Genomic DNA, 18,936 nt, shown 5'->3' on the forward strand with positions numbered 1-18,936 from the left:
GTCACATCCTGACCTCCAAGGTGAAAAAAACAGAAGTGGAAATGGGTATGCATTGAAGTCATGCTTTAATAAGTGACTCTGCAATACAGGTCTGAGTGCTCGAAAACATCCTGTGAACTCACTGCAAACACCTACAGCTCAGACTCTACACCTGATCGTGGTGGGGAACGGTTTGGTTTGAGCACTCCAGACCAAGACTCACAGCAAAATCCCATTAACACAAAAACAAATCACACATCACCATAACAAGATTTATGACCTATGCCCCAACTGAGCACATATTCACAATGAAAACTTCATTAAGAAAATTACTATGAATCTGTACAAAAGCCAAGATTAATGATTTCTTACGAATCTTTTATGAAAGAATTTTCAACTCAACATCTTCAAGTATTTATATCTGCCATTAAGCCTATTGTCATTGGCTATTTAACTCCATTTGTTCATAAGAAAAAAAATATTTAAAAAACATTAAAGCCTTTTTTCTAGCACGTGTGTGACCATGAATATTAGATGTTAAGCTTGCAGACTTTTATTCCCACACACATGTATGTGGCATGCTGGATCAGTCTGGGAAGGCAAATCACTGATCAAATTCCTTGAAAGACGAAGTTTCAGAGCTGTAGCAGAGACAGGAAAAACATGAACATTGCACAGGCTACTGCATCTGCTCTCCGTCAAGGCGGCCAAGCCTCCAGCCATCTCCTACACAAAACAAACAGCACCTAAAAACCCCCAAAATAAAGCAAACAATCTGAGCAAACAGCAAGTCCCGACCTTCTGGCTGTTGGAAACAGCTTCCTCCGCTTCATGAAATGGGTCCTCTGTTGTAAATCTCTACCAGTGAAAGTGCTAAATTGTTTAACGCTCCTTCAGACTTGGTTGAATACTGTGTAAATCGGGTAGAATAGCTAACGGGGAGGTCAGGCAAATGGCTGGCAAGCTCTGAAAGTAAATTCTTGAGGGCTGTAAATAAATGAATCAGACAAGCATACCCCCCTCCAATTAAAGTTTCAATTAACTGCCCCACAAAGCCCAGTGGTTTCCAGACATGTTGCACTTGAACGTGCCCCCACTGCCTGACATGCTGATCGTTAATGGGAAAACGATCCTGCCCTAACTAGGAAGCATCTGACACATGTAAATAAATCTGACATCTGTAACTTCATGCAATGGGGCTGCAGAAAAGAGAGTCCTGTGGCAAATGCAAATTAACAGCAGAGTCCAAAAAAGTGCAATGACAAATACTTGTTTTGGCAGTTGAGGAAGGAAGGCCTTTGAATCAGTAGTGTATATAAATATCCATGGAAGACTATCAAGGGTCTGAAAGTGGTGGAAAAACCTGGGGAGGAAGAGCTCTAGGCTTTCTGCAAAGTCTGAAGGTTTTACTCTTAGAAACCAGTAAACAATTCATACTCTGAATTCTAAGAAGTTTACAAAGCAGCTTCTGTGGGGGATAAATGGAACAAATTACTCAGCATTTTGCACCCTAAAACCCGGTATCTTTACACAAAGGTTCATACTGGTCAGAGATACGGTTGACTACGCATTTAAGCCCAGTGTAAAGTCAAACCTACTTGCTTTATAGGAGGAGAGGCAGCTATGCTCTTACATGATGTGAAGTGCAGATATTCATCTCTCTTTCAGGAAAATGCCACAATTTATGCCCTAGGAAGCAGGCACACAGCATCTTTGCCAGGAGTAAATCTCCTGGGAAGGCAGAGCCTTTCAAAATAACACAGAAACACTACATGGTAATAGAAAGACCTGGCAAATTAGGTCATGCTGCTTTACATTAAAAATTAGTATTAAATAAATAGTTGACTAGTTCACACATGGAAACAGATTTGTTTTCATCCTCTCTTTAAGAAGAGACATACCAGAACCAAAGCAAAGTGCAAAAATCCCTGTTACTCCAAGATAGCCCTGAACATCAGTTAAAAAACTGAACAGGACACAGCCTGTCCATGGAGATGACAAAATTGAGTTTTCCTCTTTAGGGTGACCAAGGGCTGGATCTCAGTGAAGTTCCTATAGATGATTAAAAAAGCGTGGAAGGGTGAAAGTCAGTCAGGGTCTAGACTGGATCAGCCCAAAGGAAGTTTATTTTTCCATATACTTCTGCTATTTGAACCACTACAGCGGCTCCGGGCAGCCCAGGCAGCGTCACCTCCCCTGGCTGGAGCTCACTCTGCTGCCACCTGCTCCTCATCAGGTCCTGCCACACACTTGGGGCTCCCAGGTCTTTGTGGTGCAACCTCAGCGCTGTCTTCTTCAGGACAAGTGGGTGACACACTCTGCTCAAGACTCTCTGGAACTTGTTTCTTGCCCGTGACTTCTGCTTGCCCTTTGCCATTTGCATTTTCTGCCTTTTTATGCTGTTCTGCCCCATCTCCCTCCCTCTTGCCCTTTTCTGTGCTGTTGGGGTGCTGATCACTCCTTGCTGCATCTTGATCTCCACTCAATTCCAAGCCATCACTCATTGGAGAAGCCCTGCCAGTCTTGGGGAGCCTGGAACCAAGCTGGGGTCCCACAGCCCCACCATCTGCATCACCACCACCCTTTTCACTTGTCGCTTCCACTGTTGAGTTTTTCTCACCGACGTTTTCTTTGTCAGCCTCAGTATTCACAACAGATGGATTTAAATCGGCACTCGAGGCAGAGGGCCTCATGTTCAGGTTTATGGCCAAGTTGTATGTTTTGCTTCTCGATGTTCTTTTATCGACTTTCCTCCGTTTCACAGCCGCATCAGTGGTCTCCAGCACTGCTGAGGTTTTGGTGCTTGCATCGTCTTTTTTCAGTGGTTCCTGGTCCTCTTCTGCTTGTAAGAGTGGACCTGAGGAGGGGGTTTCTGCATCAATTGCACATTCTCCCAGATTACGGGAAATATTTTCAATATCAGTAGGGCTTTTCAATGGCCCAGTCTTCATAGCATCTGCCATAGTTGCATCCAGTTTCCTCTTCTTGCTCTCCTTTGCGCAATCATTCTCTGCTGTATCCTGCACTTCTTCAGTCGCGCTGTTTAAATCCTTCTCCTCTTGCTGGGCACATGAAGCCTCTTTCTCCTCTTCACCATCCCCTCCCTTCGAAACGCATTCACTTAACTTCTCTTTTACATCTTCATCATTCACTTTAGGCTGCAAGCCTGCAGCATCTCCAGCTTTCTGTTCCTCATCTAGAGGCTGGTTCTGATCCTCTTCCACAGAATCATCACAGTTTTTAGCTGAAGGTTCCTGTTTATCTCCTGCCTTTTGGTGCAGCTGTGACTTGGCGGAGCGAGGTCTGTACTTGGAGAGTTTTTCGTGTGGTCCCCACACGAATTCGTCTTGGGGTTTGTAGTGTTGCCAAGCATAGTAGACTAGTTCTCTTCTCTTCCTTTTGCTTCTGACGGTGAACAGGAAATAATCCAAGGCACTTCTCTTGACGTTCGGTAACGTCTTCTTGACAAGAGTTTCTGTTAGGAAAAACTTTACCAAGTGCACTTGGTAGTGTTCATATCCCATCTCTCCCAGGCACTTCAGGATGCGCGTAATCCGCAAATTGTTGTGGCTAAACCTGAAATAAACAGATAAGCAAAGCTGTTAAGTGAGTCTTACAAGCTGAAAGTCACAACAAAACCCCAGGGTACCTGCAAAACATTTTGTGCATTATTGACTGGCTTCTATTAAGGGCTCTTTGACAATGCAGACAGGAGTATAAGCAGAGTTACTTTTAAAGCATCTACTGCTGCTGTCTCCCCTTAGTAATACCTTCCTAACCCTTCTTGGACAGCTTGGATTAACTGTCTCAAGTGCTTGGGAAGGTTCTGGCTTTCTGCATCACCCACCAGTAGATACCAGCCACCATACTGGGTCAGACACACGAGTCCCTGCAGCCCAATATCCCCTCCCTGACATTGACCCTGCAGGGTAAGCTTGTAGAAAAATGTAAGAATATAGGCATGTAAGGATGCTGCCAGAAATTCAGGACTGAGGGATTAAGCTAGACACAGCTTTTTTTGATTTTTATACTTGACAGTTTTCAAGTTGGTTTTTCTTTTGTGACTATGCCCAGTCCTTTTGGAGCCCTTTTAATACCATTCAGGGTACTAGAATATGAAGGGCCATCACTGTCTCCACGATATGTAGTGCAATAATATAAAAACACTAACATCAATTTGCAGATGACTTTTCAACCTAGGATTCAATAGGCTATCAGGGAAGCTTATGGAAACGCTCCTATTTTGTAGTTTAACAGAACACTACAGGGGCAATTCAGCTACCTGTGAAAGGGTTTCAGTGATTCCTGCTTAAAATATGGTTTTAAACACAAGCTCTGCTAGAGCAAATATTAACATCTTCAGGTCCGTATTTCATACTTTAGGAGACCAACACGAGCAGTGCCTGCTGGTAACAGCTGCACCACATACAAAAGAAAACCAGTCTTGGCTGGTTTAATTATTGTACTTGTCACTGTAAAGCGACAGAGAAAGTGATGACCTAGGGTCAGAGGCTGTGCCAAGTTATAAATAGTTTAGCTAGCTAACTATTTTACCAACAAAACCCTCCGTTCCTCAATGGCTGAGGATTTTCTTGACTTTGACTGTTTTTCTTCTCAAAGACACGTCTGGCTGCAGTCAGTGACCAGCAGCACAGACAGAGACTCACCGGTTCAGGTTTTGAAATCGTTCAGCCCAATTCTCTGCTCTCTTCAGCTCTCCAGTCTCCTCGTTGATCAGATTGATGCCGTAAAATCTCAGCATGAGCTGATAAGCACGTACAAACCTTTGCATAACTTCCTGGGACTTCCTAAAGGCCTGAAAACAAGACAGACCAAAGAGCACAAGGTGCATCTTCCTAATTACCTGCACCAGTTTAAGTGGCACCTGAATTATACAAGGCCAATTATATTACCAAGTATTTCATTTGCTGGTGTAGCTACTGGCAGACACAAGACAGACAAATGCTTAACAGTGCCTGAGTGAGCAGGGCACCAAGGAAGCAATGTAAAAAAAAAAATAGACTTCAAATATAAGGCATTTAGGGAAAACCCTAACATCGTTCAGATCTCAAAAAAACCCACAAAAGCTTTACATACCTGGATTTCTTGACACGTGAGCGGTTTGGCACGCCAGTTCATCCCATGTTCGCGTAAAGGGAAAAGCCTGAAGGGAAAGAAACTTTCAGCTCAGATGAGCCAAGCTGACATCCAGGCCAGGGTACCCGTTTTGTTAAAACTAAAAATGATTCCAAAAATTGTGATATCACAGGCATCTCTTGGAGACCTCACACCCTTATGGGCACAGAAGTAGTTTACTATATGGCAAATAAATCCCGCTGATAAAAGCACTGTCTACACCAGGCATAACAACATACTTTGCTTATCTGCATCTCTCTCATTGCACTAATAGTTTATTCTGTAAGACCAAGCATGACTGAGATCTACTACCACAGCTGCACTTCTTCCCAGAATAATACAACTATAGAACCACTCTATTCATGCAGGCAGTTTACCACTGTATGTAAGAATGGTTTTCTTCCAGAACTTCATAGTTGTCCCACCAAGATTCAAGCAGAATTTCAATACGCAAACCTGAAAAGAAAAAAAGTCAGGTAAGAAGAAATGACACCAAGTAAAAATTATCCAGAGCCAAGTGTTCACACACAGGCATTAACTTCTCTAACTACACAACCATTCTGCTAGGCCAGACAAAAAGAGTCTTTGTTTTCTAGCACCAAACAGGAAATTAACTGACATACAGCAGGAGCAAGGACATTTTTAAATGGAAATTCTTGGTGGTTCTGTTTGTTTCGGTGGTGGGCTTTGTTTGTTCGTTTTTAGTAATTGTCCCATACGGATCAAGCTACTCTTTTACCAATTCAGTGGTCACACAAGGTACTCACCCTGGGGCAGAAAATTAATCTCATTTTTATAAAAGCTCAAGTTCCACATCTCTTCTTCCTCCTCATTTTCTGATTCTATCAAACCCTGGTGATGAGAACAAGAAATGAATATACAGGAATCTTTCAAAAGGCAGCATTCACTTCAACACTTCTTGCTTCCCACCAACGTTTCCTAAACATTTCAAGCCAAATCCTTGAAACGTGTTTTTGGGAAGTAACAGCTTGTTTATGACGCACCCACATGCACATTCATCCCTTCCCTCTCACAAATGAATTCCTTAGAGGTTCTGAGCCTGTCAATGTAAAGACAAAAGCGTGCTCTCAAATCTAGAAAGCGTTCCTAAGCTCGGCACACGATGAGGAAGAGCCACAAGAGCGTCTGCATCATCGTTTAGTCCGTACCGGGTAACGGTGTCTGTATCTCTGCAAGTCTTCTGCCGCGTTCCTGTTGCGCTTGACTGAGACCTAGAAGAAAAGAGACACATCAGAGATCCAGAATAAAGTTGTCTTCTGCAAAAAAACCAACAACCAACCCATTGGTGGGATTCAGCATCTCTCACACATGTTCCCCCAGCCCCGCACTCCCAGCATCCCAAAACCAGCCACTTGGTTACTGCAGTTATTTCTCTGCATTCCTGAAAACAACTTGAAGATAAGTTCAAACCAAAGCATTTCTTTTTCTTTCTTATTAATCAAGGTCTTTGTATTTTATACCTCTTGTTAATCCTGGTTGGGTTTTCCTACAGAAATGGTCAGAACTAGCTGGAAATCCTGAATAGTAGAATGTAATTTTCTTCCTTAACTCAGAGGTTTTAAAACAAGACAATCTAAGCCCTGTCTCTGAGTCACTATATGCCTTACTCAAGACAGAGATCAGACTAAAATGGCAGAATTCAAGATGTAGAAATATCCCTTAAATTCAGGATTCTCATTCCCTGTAGACATTATTGAAATAAAGTTTTCTTCCTCTTTGCCTCATGCTTGAGAGCAGCCTTGCTGATTTAGCATTGTGTTGATCTAGTGGACAATAATAGAGCCACATGAGATACTTATTTTACTGGACTTCCACTCCAATTATCATCTTCATTATCACTCACCCCTCCAAGTAATCAAACTTTATGTCAAACCTACCTGAAAACCTATGTCAAACCTACCTCCCTCTGAGACAGCGGTGACAAGTTTGATCTCTGGTCCTACAAATAAAAGGCATTTAGTTGGAAACATTTTGAAACAGAACTTCACTAATAGGATTAAAAAGAAATATAGCAAATGAGAATACCCACATCAGTGACTCACATGATCCTTATTAGTTGCCAAGGGACAGATTTACCTAGTTACAGCTGAATTCACTTTATCCGCGATTCAAATAGCTATATAGGAAAACCTGTGGTGCCACGTCCACCTGACAATTGGGTGTCAGGTTCTCCTCACTACACAGACGTGCCAGATTCCTTCCAAATGCAGCATTTAGAGAGAAATCACAAAGAACAGCCCCATTTCTTCCTCTGAACTTCATGGAAATAAAAGTTGGAAGTATGACTTAATTTAAAATGTATTTGAACTGAATCATATCTATCTATCTATCTATATATCTTTTTACAGCGGATTACTTCAATGATAAGAGGTTTTGTTACACTTCACAAGCAACACAGGTTCGATCTTGCTGAGTGATGAACCATCTTGTCCCAGACCTTGAAAGCGCTTAAAAGTGCCCTGAAATGTCAAGGCACAACCACCAAAACGAACCAGACTGCTCAGGAATAAAAGGTCCCAGCTGGTGCAAAGTTCAGTGCAGTTATAGCATTTAATATCAACTCACAGCAGAACAGGGTCTTTGTGAAATGGGTCAGATGTGTAGACTCATGCTATATAAGCATCTTATGAAACGCAGAAGAAAGAAGCAACAAATAATCTCCTAAGTTATTTTTAAACTTAATTTTATACTTCCTAACCTGATCTGCCCAGAGAAAAATAAACAAACAAAATGACCTTCCAGTGAACACCGATCACCGCTTCAGTAATTATTAAGGCAGGAACTGGATTAGATTTTGTAACACCGTGTTGTAGCGAAGTCATACATTCAGCTGCCCTGTTGATTGTTAATACTTCAAATTCATGCAGCATCCACAGCATTTGGGAGATCAAACCTTTATCCACAGAGGGAGGTCATCAATGCACAATTTTTTAAATTGCGTTTAAAATACACATTTATACATTATGATTCCCCCACACTTTGGTGACAGGAATTAAACAAAGCTCAAGTTGTTTGTTTGTTTTAATGTGATAACTTGTGATGACCTAAAATAATGCCTGTATACCTTGGAAAAGAATTCCATTTTCTACATGACAACATGAACCAAACCAGGTGGCAGAACCTCCCACAGCCACAGCCATTGGGGGATTAGAAATGCAAGTGCTGGTGTCCAAACCCAGAATCTACCAGACCGCAGAAATGCACACGGCTACAAAAAACTGTGGTACACAGGGGAAAAACAATAATAAGTCACTGCAAACACAAGACTAAGAAATATGTTCAGCCAGAGCAGATCGATACTATTCTTTTGTTCAAGGTGTAAGCAGAGACTGTGATTTCACACTTTGAAATTCATTGATTATTTTGACTAGAACTTTTGAACTCCACAGATGACATGTGGTATTAATGAAAATTTTGTTCCCAATTACAGAAGAATCAATTTCCAGATATTCTTGACGCTTAAGGTTCTCAAATAAAATCCTTCAAGGCAGTCAGGTGGGACAGGCTAACAGAAGACTGGCTCCAATTCTGAAAAAGAACTGGTTTGCTGAATAATAAGTGTAGATACAGAGACAGATGCAATGAGGTGGTGCAAGGGGCTGTAAGGCTTCTCTAGACAGAAGCCAGATCCAAAAAACTAAGGTATTCTGGAGGACAGCACTGGAGAGCACAACACGGGGAAGCAAAGAGCACAAAACCCAGCGCTCTCTCCAAGCAGAGGTTGCTCCTGGGTCTCTATAATTTCTATTTAAGCCACACAGAAACAGAACCTTCCCTTTTTTCCCAGGTTAGAAAGACAAACTAAATTTGCACAGGTAAATCAAACCTCCTTCTTTCTCATGATGCTGATAGCTGATCTCAGTGCGTTTCTCACTGCAAAGCTGCAATGCATCCATCAGAACATGCATTAGGAAAGCAGAGAGCAAAGGCAAGAGGGGGTAATATGAGCAATATTTGGCTGAAAACTGGAAAACAGCTGCAACTGAAAGAGGAGGTGCAGACTGTGAACAAGGTAAAGGAATGAGAAAGACCACAGAATCCTAGAAAAGTGACCTAAACCTTTTGTTGATGGAGAATTAGGAGAAGGCAGAACTAGGGGGCTTGTTATTAAAACACAGCTCTGAGCAGCACAACACGAACCCCACATGTTACAGCAGTGAGCACAAACCCCGAGATTTTCAACATTTGCTCTTAGAAGCTAAAAGCACTGAAATGTAAAAGAGCTGCAAAGACACACCTGCAGGGATTTCAAACCGTGAACACGGAGTATTTGCAGAGACACAAGCGAGATGCAAAGATAAAATAAGAATTTTAGGTTGGTTTTGCAAGCGCATAGTAAAAATAAAAAGGAAAAAAACTCTAACCTCAGTATTGAACAAAAACCTTGTCAGCTTCAGACATAAAGTATACCATCCAGGCTGAGGGGAGAAGAGTGAGAATTAGCGTAGCAGAAGTAGGAACCAGTTTTGGAAATTGACTCATGCCTTTGGCTGGTTGTAAAGGCGTAAATGGATAACAGAAGATTTACTGTTTCTTTTTGTATTCATTCTTGCACCCCTTAATATTTTTTCGGGCACTGTCAGACAAAGGTGACCACACACGACGCTGAAGGAAGAACTCCTCTTAAAAGATGCAGAGCAATATTCCAGGGGCCGTGGACAACATCCTCCCTTGTAAGGCAAAGCTTGAAGAGTCCACTTGCTGGAGTGAAAAAACGGTCCTTGATTTTACAGTTGTCACAATCTGGAAGCTGCTCCAAGGGGAAAAACAATATCTGAAGAGCAAACACATTTTAAAAGAATAACCTGGATGTTCTAGAGGCATTAAAACTTGTGAACAAAACCAGCACTCCAACCACGCACAAAAGATTTCCAGTGTGCCCTCAACAATGCAAATCCCTTCAGAGAAAATCCCTGTTCCTTCTGGAGGTATAAATATTACAACTATTCCACCCAAAACACTTGTGCCCTTTCACAGAGCAACACACACAGCGACTCCGCTCCTGCAGTGAACTGCAGGATGATGCGGAGATGCACGTCAGCACGTCCATCTGCTGTATTTAAACCTTGTTCAAACTTTGTTCACAAAGTAGAGAGCATGTGTTTCTGTAGGATGTCATGAGTGCTTGGAACACTATGTTGCACGGAATGTGTTGGGTTTTTAAGGGAGGTTATTTTAATATCAACCTTAAAAGCATTAAGTTATGAAGCTCCTTTAAAAGTATATTAATTAGAAAGCTTTCCCTGCCTATTTATATCCTAAGAATATGGATGTGCCACTGAAATGAAACTGAAGAGAAGATTAGTTTCCATTTCCCTGAAAGGGGAGGAGTTACGTCAAAGGACTGTAGTGTCTCGACTGACCCAGGAAAGACTGATAAACAGTTCTGCATTTGCCAAAGCAATGCTGTACAACAAGTTATTGACACTCCACATCAAACACAAAAACACGGTAAAGGTAAGAACCTCAGATAAGACTAACAAGCCCCTTTTATTTCAAAACAACATTATTTTAAGGCACCACGAACAAGTGTTCACATTTTGCAGCGCTGCCTCATTCACTGGAACCCCACAGAGCTATGTACAGATCAGCACATCTTTTTTGTTTTCAGAGATGTTTTATAATATGGTCCCTAGAAGAAAACAGATCTAAAAGAAATTAAAAGTTACAGCTCACTTTCAAAAGTGAGCAGATGTCACGTGATGGCTTTTTATTGGTGGCATGGAAGAGACCAAAAGGCTGCCAGGCAAAGATACCAAGAAAAAACATAAAAGTAAATGTTGCTGAGAAACATCAATGTCATAATGTCAAATCCACTGGCCATCAGAATGCGGTGAACAGGTGGGTGTCATATAGAACACAGAACGTGTGTTTGTGGGATGAAGTACCCACATCACAGGGAATGGTGGGGGGAAAAAAGAAAATAGATATGAAAACCCAGCTCATGGCAGCGTAATTAAACTTAAAGAGGTCGTAAAGTCGCACATCTGCCTTCGCCACTCATAAGGCTGACTCCTCTCTTTGATTTGCTCTATCAAGATGAGAATAAAATTATATGCTAATAATGTCAGGACAAAAAAAAAAAACCAAAAACCCTTGGACTTGCTCTAAGTATTTTAAGCTACTCCAGTTCCTGATGATAAATGAAGATAGAGAAGTGGCTCGAATACACTGACAAAACAATCGGCCTGGAGAGATTGATCCATCACACACCGAAGTGTCGGAGCCGCCCCGCGGGCAGCGGCGCCGCTGCCGGTACCGCTGCGGCTGCTCCATTCGGAACTGCCGGAGAACCGCGGGTAGCGGCCCCGAAACAGGAGCCAGCGGCAGCCCCAGGAGCTCGGGCCGGGCAGGGAGGGGGCTTCCTCCCACCTCGGAGGCTGCTCCGTGCCCCGAGGGACCCCCGCATCCACCCACCTGCTGCCGGGAGCCCCGGACCAGCTGCTCCCCCGCATCCTCCGGCTCCGAGTCGGCTGCCGCCTCCGCTCCCTCCGGCTCGCCGCCTTCGTCGTCGTCGCCGCCGCCGCCGCCATCCTCATCATCCTCCTCCTCGTCGTCCTCCCAGGTGGAGTCGTACTTCGCCTCGTCCTCTGCCTCGCTCTCCTCCGCCCGGAACCCGGGCCAAGCCGCCATGGGAGCGGGAGGGGACGGCAAAGGGAAAGCGAAAGAGGCGGCGGGGCCGCCCGCCCGCCCGGCACAATGCCCGCGCACGTGGGGGGGGAACCAAGGAAAGGAAGCGCGGGGGAACGCCCCGCCCCCTTCCTGCGGCGCCGCTTCCCATTGGCCGCCGCCCGTGTCGCCGCGCGGTCCCTGCGCCCGCCCGCTCCTCATTGTCCGGTGGCTCCGGCGTTTCCCCGGGATCTGCCCCTGCGGAAAAAAAGGGAGACAACGTAATTCTGCGCTTTTCCATCCAGCGCGGCGCTGGGCAGCAGTAAGGGGTCCTGGACAGGCTATGAACAGCCACCAGGCTGGAAACAAGCTACTGGAGTAGCGGGAGCTTCTCAGTGTTCAGCAAAACTTGTGTATTTAACTTCACACGGCAAAAACAGCAACATCCATAGAAAAAGGAATATTCCTCCTACAGGATAATGAATAACAGAACAAACTTCCCAAGAATACAGGACTCGGTGAAAGGGGAGGTAAAGAGCTGCAGCGCTCGGGTCATTTAAAGCATTTGCATTTTCCAAACTTTGCAACCAACGACGTGCTGAAAATAAAAAATCTGTGTTGCTGGATTGACCATGAAATCCCAAGCAGACTTTCCCTGCTTAGAGGATGGTGTTGAGAGGTTGTACTACTACATGTCATGTTGACACATTCCCACTTTAAGCTATAAAGAAACATTTCATTGGTATAGCAAAAAAAATGTAGACTAGAATCCCTTGGGTGAAAAGGATTTAGCCACAAGGCCGTGAGACTTTAAAGTTACAATATCTGCACTTTATGGCCAAGATCTGTGTAGATCACTGCAAAGTAAACAGCATTTTAATTCTCAAAGAAACAGCAATACTTCATCCCTCATCACTCAATGATAGACCCGTAAGTGAATTATTACAACTTCAATGAACTTGATCATACCAAATAAATTAACTTAGACATTTTTCTTCAACATTAAAAAATAAAACCAGGAGCTTCCTCACATAAGGCCATATAAAGTTTGATTTCTACCCACCCAGAAGACCTGAGGCACCTGTAGCATCTCTCCCACAAAACAGAGCTCTCTTGCACGGCTCACTGGGGTGCAGCATGAAATTCACGGTGTTTCATCCCTTCTGGCTCAGAATTTGTTTGTGTCCTGCTCTTTATTTCACACCCTAAAGCAGTGAACTTGCATCATGCTGGAAAAGTGGTTATAGTGCCCATGCCAGCAGAGTTCTGACCTTCTAGAGCTTGGAGGGTGAACAGGTGAGATTCCAAAAGGCTGCAACCAAAACTTCAACTTAAGAGAAATAACAGGGTAGTTGTTCATAAGATCCAGATGAAATATGCAAAAACAAACAAAACAAAAACCAAGCCAACCAACCAACCAAAAACATGGAGGCACTTTTGACCAATCTCACTAACGGCTCAAGATACCTAAATAACTTTCAAAATAAATTGCACCAAATTTTAATCAAGTTACACAAGAAATACCATTTAGTAAAATAAAAACAAGTCAAATTTATTTTTGGTATAAAACAAGTGAAGCAGGTAAGACAAAGAAGAACTTGACTACGTACCTAGAATAAAAACAAAAACTAGTAGATGCCTAGTTCCTCACCTCAAAGCCAATACTGACAGATCAAGAAGTAACTTTTCTTTTTATTAACGGATAGTTAATATGGTGAAACAAATTCAGTAACATTTCAGCCTACTTTGTTCACCATTTAACACGTGTTTGTTAAATGGTCCATCTTCTCCCAACACAAAACCAGTAACTTCTTCAAATCTTAATTTTCTAGCATAGAAAGGACAAGCATTACAATGTCAGTAAGATTCTTAACTTGTAGAACAAAATTAACATTTTGGAATACAAATTCCATTAACATCTACTAAAACTGCTTTAAACAAATAAATAAAGATGTATAAAACCCACTGTTATGTACTACGGTATTAGAAATGGATGAAACAACATCTCCAGTTTTATGCTCAGCTCAGCTGACCCATCAGAAAACCATGTGACATCGCTGGGGTTTTTATTATTATTCAAGGGGCATTATCATTTTCAGTTCACTTAGGGCATATTGACGTAAAAAGATGAAAAATGTTACATCACTAAGGGTGAAAGAAGGTTCCTCCAGCAAACAGAGTGAAATATACTTCAACTCCAAGTTATCTGTATTTAAAAAATTTTAGTTTTACTGAATTGAAAAATTCAGACATTTGATGCAAACGTTCTGTTTGCAGCAAGTAAAACAACCAAACACTATCCACACTTGTGTGATAGTCCAAGACAGAAAAAAAACCCAAAAGGCAGAAAAAACAACCCAAAATTTACAGAAATAACTGGTGCTTTTAATGAACTGAGGCTCTGTGTTTCGCTGGGCACTTGTTTCCAGGAACTACGCGGGCGCAGAGCCTGTTACTGGTTTGAAATGCACCCACCGGAGCTGTTGTACACGCACAGACTCATGACGCTGCCGCATTTCTCCCCCAGCGCCCTGAGACGGCCGCCACCGCTGGCCACAAAACACATCAGGAAATTGGACAAAAAGTCTTGCGTGTATAAAGCCAACATGGACATTCTTCAAATACTTGGCTCAGATATTTTGTCCTTCCTCAAAAAGTTTACGTAGCGACTATCCTGCTATTTGTTTTTACTGTTTGCTCCTCACGTCGCAGAGTTTATCGCTTCTCTCTACGTTCTGCGTCGCTTCGCAGCGCTCGGGCTGGAGGGATTACTGTTTGCGTTTAGGACCTTCTCAGTGACTCTGTTGCGCTTCCTCTTATCAGATCCTTCTTTGGACCCGGAGTCTGATGAAGTTTTCTCTTTTTCTTTGCTGCTTGGCTTTTCAGTTGTTTTTGCTAAACTTCCAGAGGGTGCAAAAACTGAAATAGGATCAAAGTAATGATGCCAGATCAGAGTCATACACATAGACAAACAGAAGTGATATCAAATTTCTTTATATTACATCAAACTTTTCAAACCAATCAATTATCAGCATATTTAATGACCATTTAAGTATTATTTTCACTTTTAAAGGAAAAATATGTAAGAAAGGCACATCTTGCTTTATTATTTGTTTTTAAGACAGGCATGTATTTTGACAGGCTAAAAGTGAAATTCATTAAGTAGAATTAAACAGCACGTAAAATTAAATGATACTTAATAGGAACATTTACAGAACATAGGACCAATCTATGAAATTAATTATCGGCAACAGTCATTACATTTGGTATTATAGACTGATTTTAAAACTGAACACTCAAAATATGAAATTTTACATATTTAAAAAATACATTTTTAGATCTTTTATTACACTCCATGTTAAAACACCACTTATTCTGTGATATAAATATTATGAAATTATATAGTTAACAGTTGGCTTGGTCTGTTAAGGTAAATACCAGGATCTCTACTGTTCACGTTTGACTTTGTTCTACAGCGAAGTGTTAGGAAACTAAGCCTTATACTTAGAAGAAGCAAGAAAATGTAAATAAAAACCCCACAGTCTGCCCACCCTCCCTCTTCAGCATACAATCTTACAATCTTTTTTTGATGTATAGGCTCTATTTTCCCCCATGACTATCCAAATCCTGACACAGAGTATTTAGGCTCACCAAAACTGGACTCGACTTTCTTTCAGAGATCCTTCGATTACTTCAGACTCCCAGGGTTTCGTCAAGCACATATAAAAACCAAAAAACTCCAAAGCTATACAACTCTGCATATATGAATTAGGAGCAAAGGAGACATCTCTTGAAGTATCAGATATTGGCAAGTGCTTACTTCGTGCATTCTTAAATTATTCTAGCTCTTGGCATGAGCATATGCTAAGTCTGAATACAAATCACAACATACACCATATTCGGGATTTACATTTTAACATTAATTTCTCAGTTACAGTGATTTTTTTAATCTCGTATTACACAGTACACAGTTACAAATTTACCTTCTTCTGGACCTGTATGCGTTTCCATCTCTTCTTTTATTTCCTCTTTCACTTCTTCTTCCATCATGACTTTTCCTACAGAAAGGGTTGTTAAACTACGGTTATATGGTTTTAAAGAACTGGCTGTATTTTATTCTGGATTAGCAGCTTTAGCACACGTGCACAACATTAACAAGCACTCGGTGCCACATTCGGCAGCAATTTAGAAAGGTTCCGTGACACTGCGATAGAAAAAGACAGCTAACAGTTCAGGCATACTACGAGTGCAACATAAAGCACCAAATGAGATGATGTGCCATCCCAAAGAGTTCCCCTGAAATTATTAACAGGAAGGAAGTGAAATGCTAAATAGGCAAAACATAATGCAATGTCTTAGCTACATTATGACTTTATACTGAATTTTTAGTGTAAAGTTTAGCGTACCTAGTAATTGAGAAGCATTACACTGTAGCTTAAAACATCCCAAGAACTCTTTTGGCAGATGAGCTTCCGAGCTCCTATCTTGTGTAACAGTATCAAGTAACATACAATGTAGCTAAACTGAAACTCCAGATTTCACTGCTTAACCTGAGATTTCTGTCAAACCGCTGCATATGTCTATTAAATTAGACGCTACATATCAGCTTATCATGAGTGAGATTTGGAAGAACTTGGTAGTTCTCATCAGCTCCATAGCTCTCTTTAAAAAATTATCTTGCTACAAAATGAACCACATTTAAGTGTGCAGATGATTCATGTTAGCAATATGAATATGCTATGCTATGCTATGATGTAATATTACAGCCATCTCCAAATTTTATTAAACTACCTGTTCTGAAATGAGAGTAGAGCAACCAAGAATAAGAGGCTGCTCTCACATCTTACCTTCTCTCACTTCTTGAATCATTTCGTCAGGAAGAGCGAAATTCTTCTCTATATTAGGGAACGGAAGAATCTCAGACTCGTGCTTAGAAAGAAAAGAAACATCTCTATGAATGACTTGGGTATAAACTTTAATTTGGATTTAGAAGTGCAATTTCAAGTTCTATTTTACATGCAATCAGTAGCTAAATAATTCTTAGTAAGAGGCTCCTGATGACAAACTCATTACTAAGGTCAAGATATCTCAGACCACGACTCATGATGAATTGAGATAACTCTGGGAACCCAGACATGGTAAATTCTTACGTAAACACAGTATAACCTCCTTATGTGACACTCAAGTACATATGTAAACATTTGCTGGATCAGCATTTGGGCAACTTTAATCAACAATGCCAGAACACAGTATAGAAGAAATAATACAACAACAAACCACTGCAAGTTTCCTTGTCTCCATCTAATCCACTTTCATACAGGAAAAACCTCATCAACTCTCTGGAATGACACACGATTCTTACTAACATGAAAGGTGTAACAAGCCCAGTGATTTGGGCCCATCAACCCCCCTGAACTATAAGAAATAAGAAAGTGGCTGCATCAACCCCTTTATACTCACAAGAGCCTGCATATCATACATGGTGCTCAGGTGGTCCCAAATCACTTTGGAAGAAATCTGTCGTCCAATATTCTGACTGAATTTATCCCGGATACAAATCATGTGGAAGTGGCGATTCACACCTGGGGGAAAAACTCAGTGCAATTAACACTACTAATAATTTACATACACGACACAATTTAAAAAGTCCTATCGGTACAAGGAAATCATACAGTATGGGGGAGACACATGGTAATCTGGGCAGCCCTACCTGGCTGATTATTTCTATGATTCTATTAATTTCACCCTACAGCACAGGTGCTATTCTGGAGAGGGGCTGAGGGTGCCCCCCTGGCTAATGCTTCTACATGGGGCTGCAGTCAGAACTTATAGAGCAGCTGCGTGATAAACCACCAAAGGAAAGTAAAAGGCAGCAAAGTGAAGAAAGGTGATGGCAAGAGGGAGCGTGGAGGTGTAAGGAGCCACTGAAGGAAGAATGTTGCTTTTACAAAACTAGGGAGCTGGTACCTGACCCCAGTGGGGGGAAGGACTGAGAGACATCAGACTACGAATCCTTAATGTAAAACAAAATCTTCGAACTAGTCCCAAATGCAAACTGATTACTGCATTTAAGAAGTGAAGCTAGGGGGAAGGGTAACCCAAGAGCCAGGAATACGTATTTTAAATAAATCAATCAGGGGAAGGGGTTGTTAGAATTAGATGAATGAGACAGGTAAACTGAGGCAGGGCTGGGTGGTCTGTAAACCCTGCAGTACCAACCCCTGGGGCACAGGGGAGGGATACAAGCGGGGGCTTTTTACCCTATTCCGTGTGCCAGCCGATCTTGCAAAATCGTTAATAAAATATGCTTTGCTGAGAGATCCTGCCTGGGCCTGTTACACTGGCAAGATGATCGCTTCCTACAGAGGGCTGGCCCGGTGTTCCCGGAGGGGCGGCCGAGGAGGCCGCTGGACGCGGCGCCACGTTCCCCGCAGGCCCCGCCACGACGAGGAGCAGCGCCGGGGCCCTCGCCCGGCTGCTGCGGGCCCCTGAGGCCGCCAGACCCGGGCTGGAGGGTCCCTCACGCTCGCCCCGTCCGACCCCTACCGCTCCGGGCCCAGCGCCTGGTTCTCCTCCCCGGCCAGCGCCGCGACTCGAGCTCGCGGCCTGCTCTCACCTACGGGCTTGTGGCCCAGCATGGCGTGGAACAGGCACACCTCCACCTCGGGGCTCCACACCACCACCGCCTCCTCGGCCGGCACGCCGGGCTCCGGGGCGCCTGCCGCTGCCGCCGCGGCGGCCGCAACAGCGGCAGCGACCGCAGCCGCCGCTCCCGACCCGGCCGCGGGCAGCGGCGGCTTCTCCACAGCGGCCGCCGAGCCGCCCTCCGCCTCGCCCATGGCCGCGCCGCGCGGGCCCGCAGCGGCTCCTGCCGGCCGGGACCGGGGTGGCGGGCGAGGCGGGGCCGGGGGGCGGCCCCGCGGCCTGGAGCGCGGGGCTGGGGTTGACTCGGGCTTGGGGCGGACTGGCGTTGTCGTCATAGGATCATAGAGTGTCCTGAGTTGGAAGGGAAACGGAGGAATAAACTTAACAGCAGAGACGATTATACTGTTAAGTGTCATTATTTTATCAGCGCTGGGGAGCTCTGGGGATCGTACTCCATCAATGATCCAAACACTGGATGCTCTTGCGTTGCTTATATTCACATAATTATTACATATGCATTGCAGTTTTTGAAAATTTTGGCATACA

General features: G+C 43.2%; 2 protein-coding genes across 4 annotated transcripts; both read right to left on the reverse strand.

Annotated features, from left to right (window-relative positions):
* Window positions 1-48: 48 nt before the first annotated feature.
* Window positions 49-11,847, reverse strand: OGFR (opioid growth factor receptor). 3 transcript variants are annotated; one of them, XM_082065702.1, is made up of 9 exons: window positions 11,554-11,847; window positions 9,501-9,554; window positions 7,037-7,075; window positions 6,285-6,347; window positions 5,883-5,967; window positions 5,493-5,571; window positions 5,077-5,143; window positions 4,647-4,795; window positions 49-3,555 (listed from the first exon to the last, which is right to left on the reverse strand). In XM_082065702.1, the coding sequence occupies exons 1-9, from the start codon at window positions 11,767-11,769 to the stop codon at window positions 2,187-2,189; spliced, it is 2,121 nt and encodes a 706-aa protein (XP_081921828.1). In that variant the 5' UTR covers window positions 11,770-11,847; the 3' UTR covers window positions 49-2,186. The 3 variants fall into 3 exon arrangements, with proteins under 3 accessions (XP_081921828.1, XP_081921829.1, XP_081921830.1); XM_082065703.1 differs by lacking the exon at window positions 9,501-9,554; XM_082065704.1 differs by lacking the exons at window positions 7,037-7,075; window positions 9,501-9,554 and having other exon boundaries at window positions 11,554-11,846.
* Window positions 11,848-13,266: 1,419 nt separating this feature from the next.
* Window positions 13,267-18,601, reverse strand: MRGBP (MRG domain binding protein). Its single transcript, XM_082065743.1, has 5 exons — window positions 18,362-18,601; window positions 17,206-17,327; window positions 16,593-16,674; window positions 15,729-15,803; window positions 13,267-14,664 (listed from the first exon to the last, which is right to left on the reverse strand). Exons 1-5 carry the CDS (start codon window positions 18,582-18,584, stop codon window positions 14,474-14,476), a joined length of 693 nt encoding a protein of 230 aa, XP_081921869.1. The 5' UTR covers window positions 18,585-18,601; the 3' UTR covers window positions 13,267-14,473.
* Between the last annotated feature and the right edge of the window lie 335 nt (window positions 18,602-18,936).

Source organism: Streptopelia decaocto (genome assembly GCF_964273445.1).
Source record: "Streptopelia decaocto genome assembly, chromosome: 14".
NCBI lineage: Eukaryota > Metazoa > Chordata > Aves > Columbiformes > Columbidae > Streptopelia > Streptopelia decaocto.

Bases quoted from the DNA above. Each gene is read 5' to 3' on its own strand.
- OGFR (XM_082065702.1), bottom strand. From the start codon at position 11,769: ATGGCGGCTTGGCCCGGGTTCCGGGCGGAGGAGAGCGAGGCAGAGGAC. The intron at 7,076-9,500 runs GTTAGAGTTTTT...TTTTATTTGTAG, and splicing joins GGTTTTTGTTCAATACTGAG to GACCAGAGATCAAACTTGTC. The intron at 3,556-4,646 runs GTGAGTCTCTGT...TGTTTATTTCAG, and splicing joins CGATTTCAAAACCTGAACCG to GTTTAGCCACAACAATTTGC.
- MRGBP (XM_082065743.1), bottom strand. From the start codon at position 18,584: ATGGGCGAGGCGGAGGGCGGCTCGGCGGCCGCTGTGGAGAAGCCGCCG. The intron at 17,328-18,361 runs GTGAGAGCAGGC...TTTTTCCCCCAG, and splicing joins GCTGGGCCACAAGCCCGTAG to GTGTGAATCGCCACTTCCAC. The intron at 14,665-15,728 runs GTAAATTTGTAA...ATCCTATTTCAG, and splicing joins GCATACAGGTCCAGAAGAAG to TTTTTGCACCCTCTGGAAGT.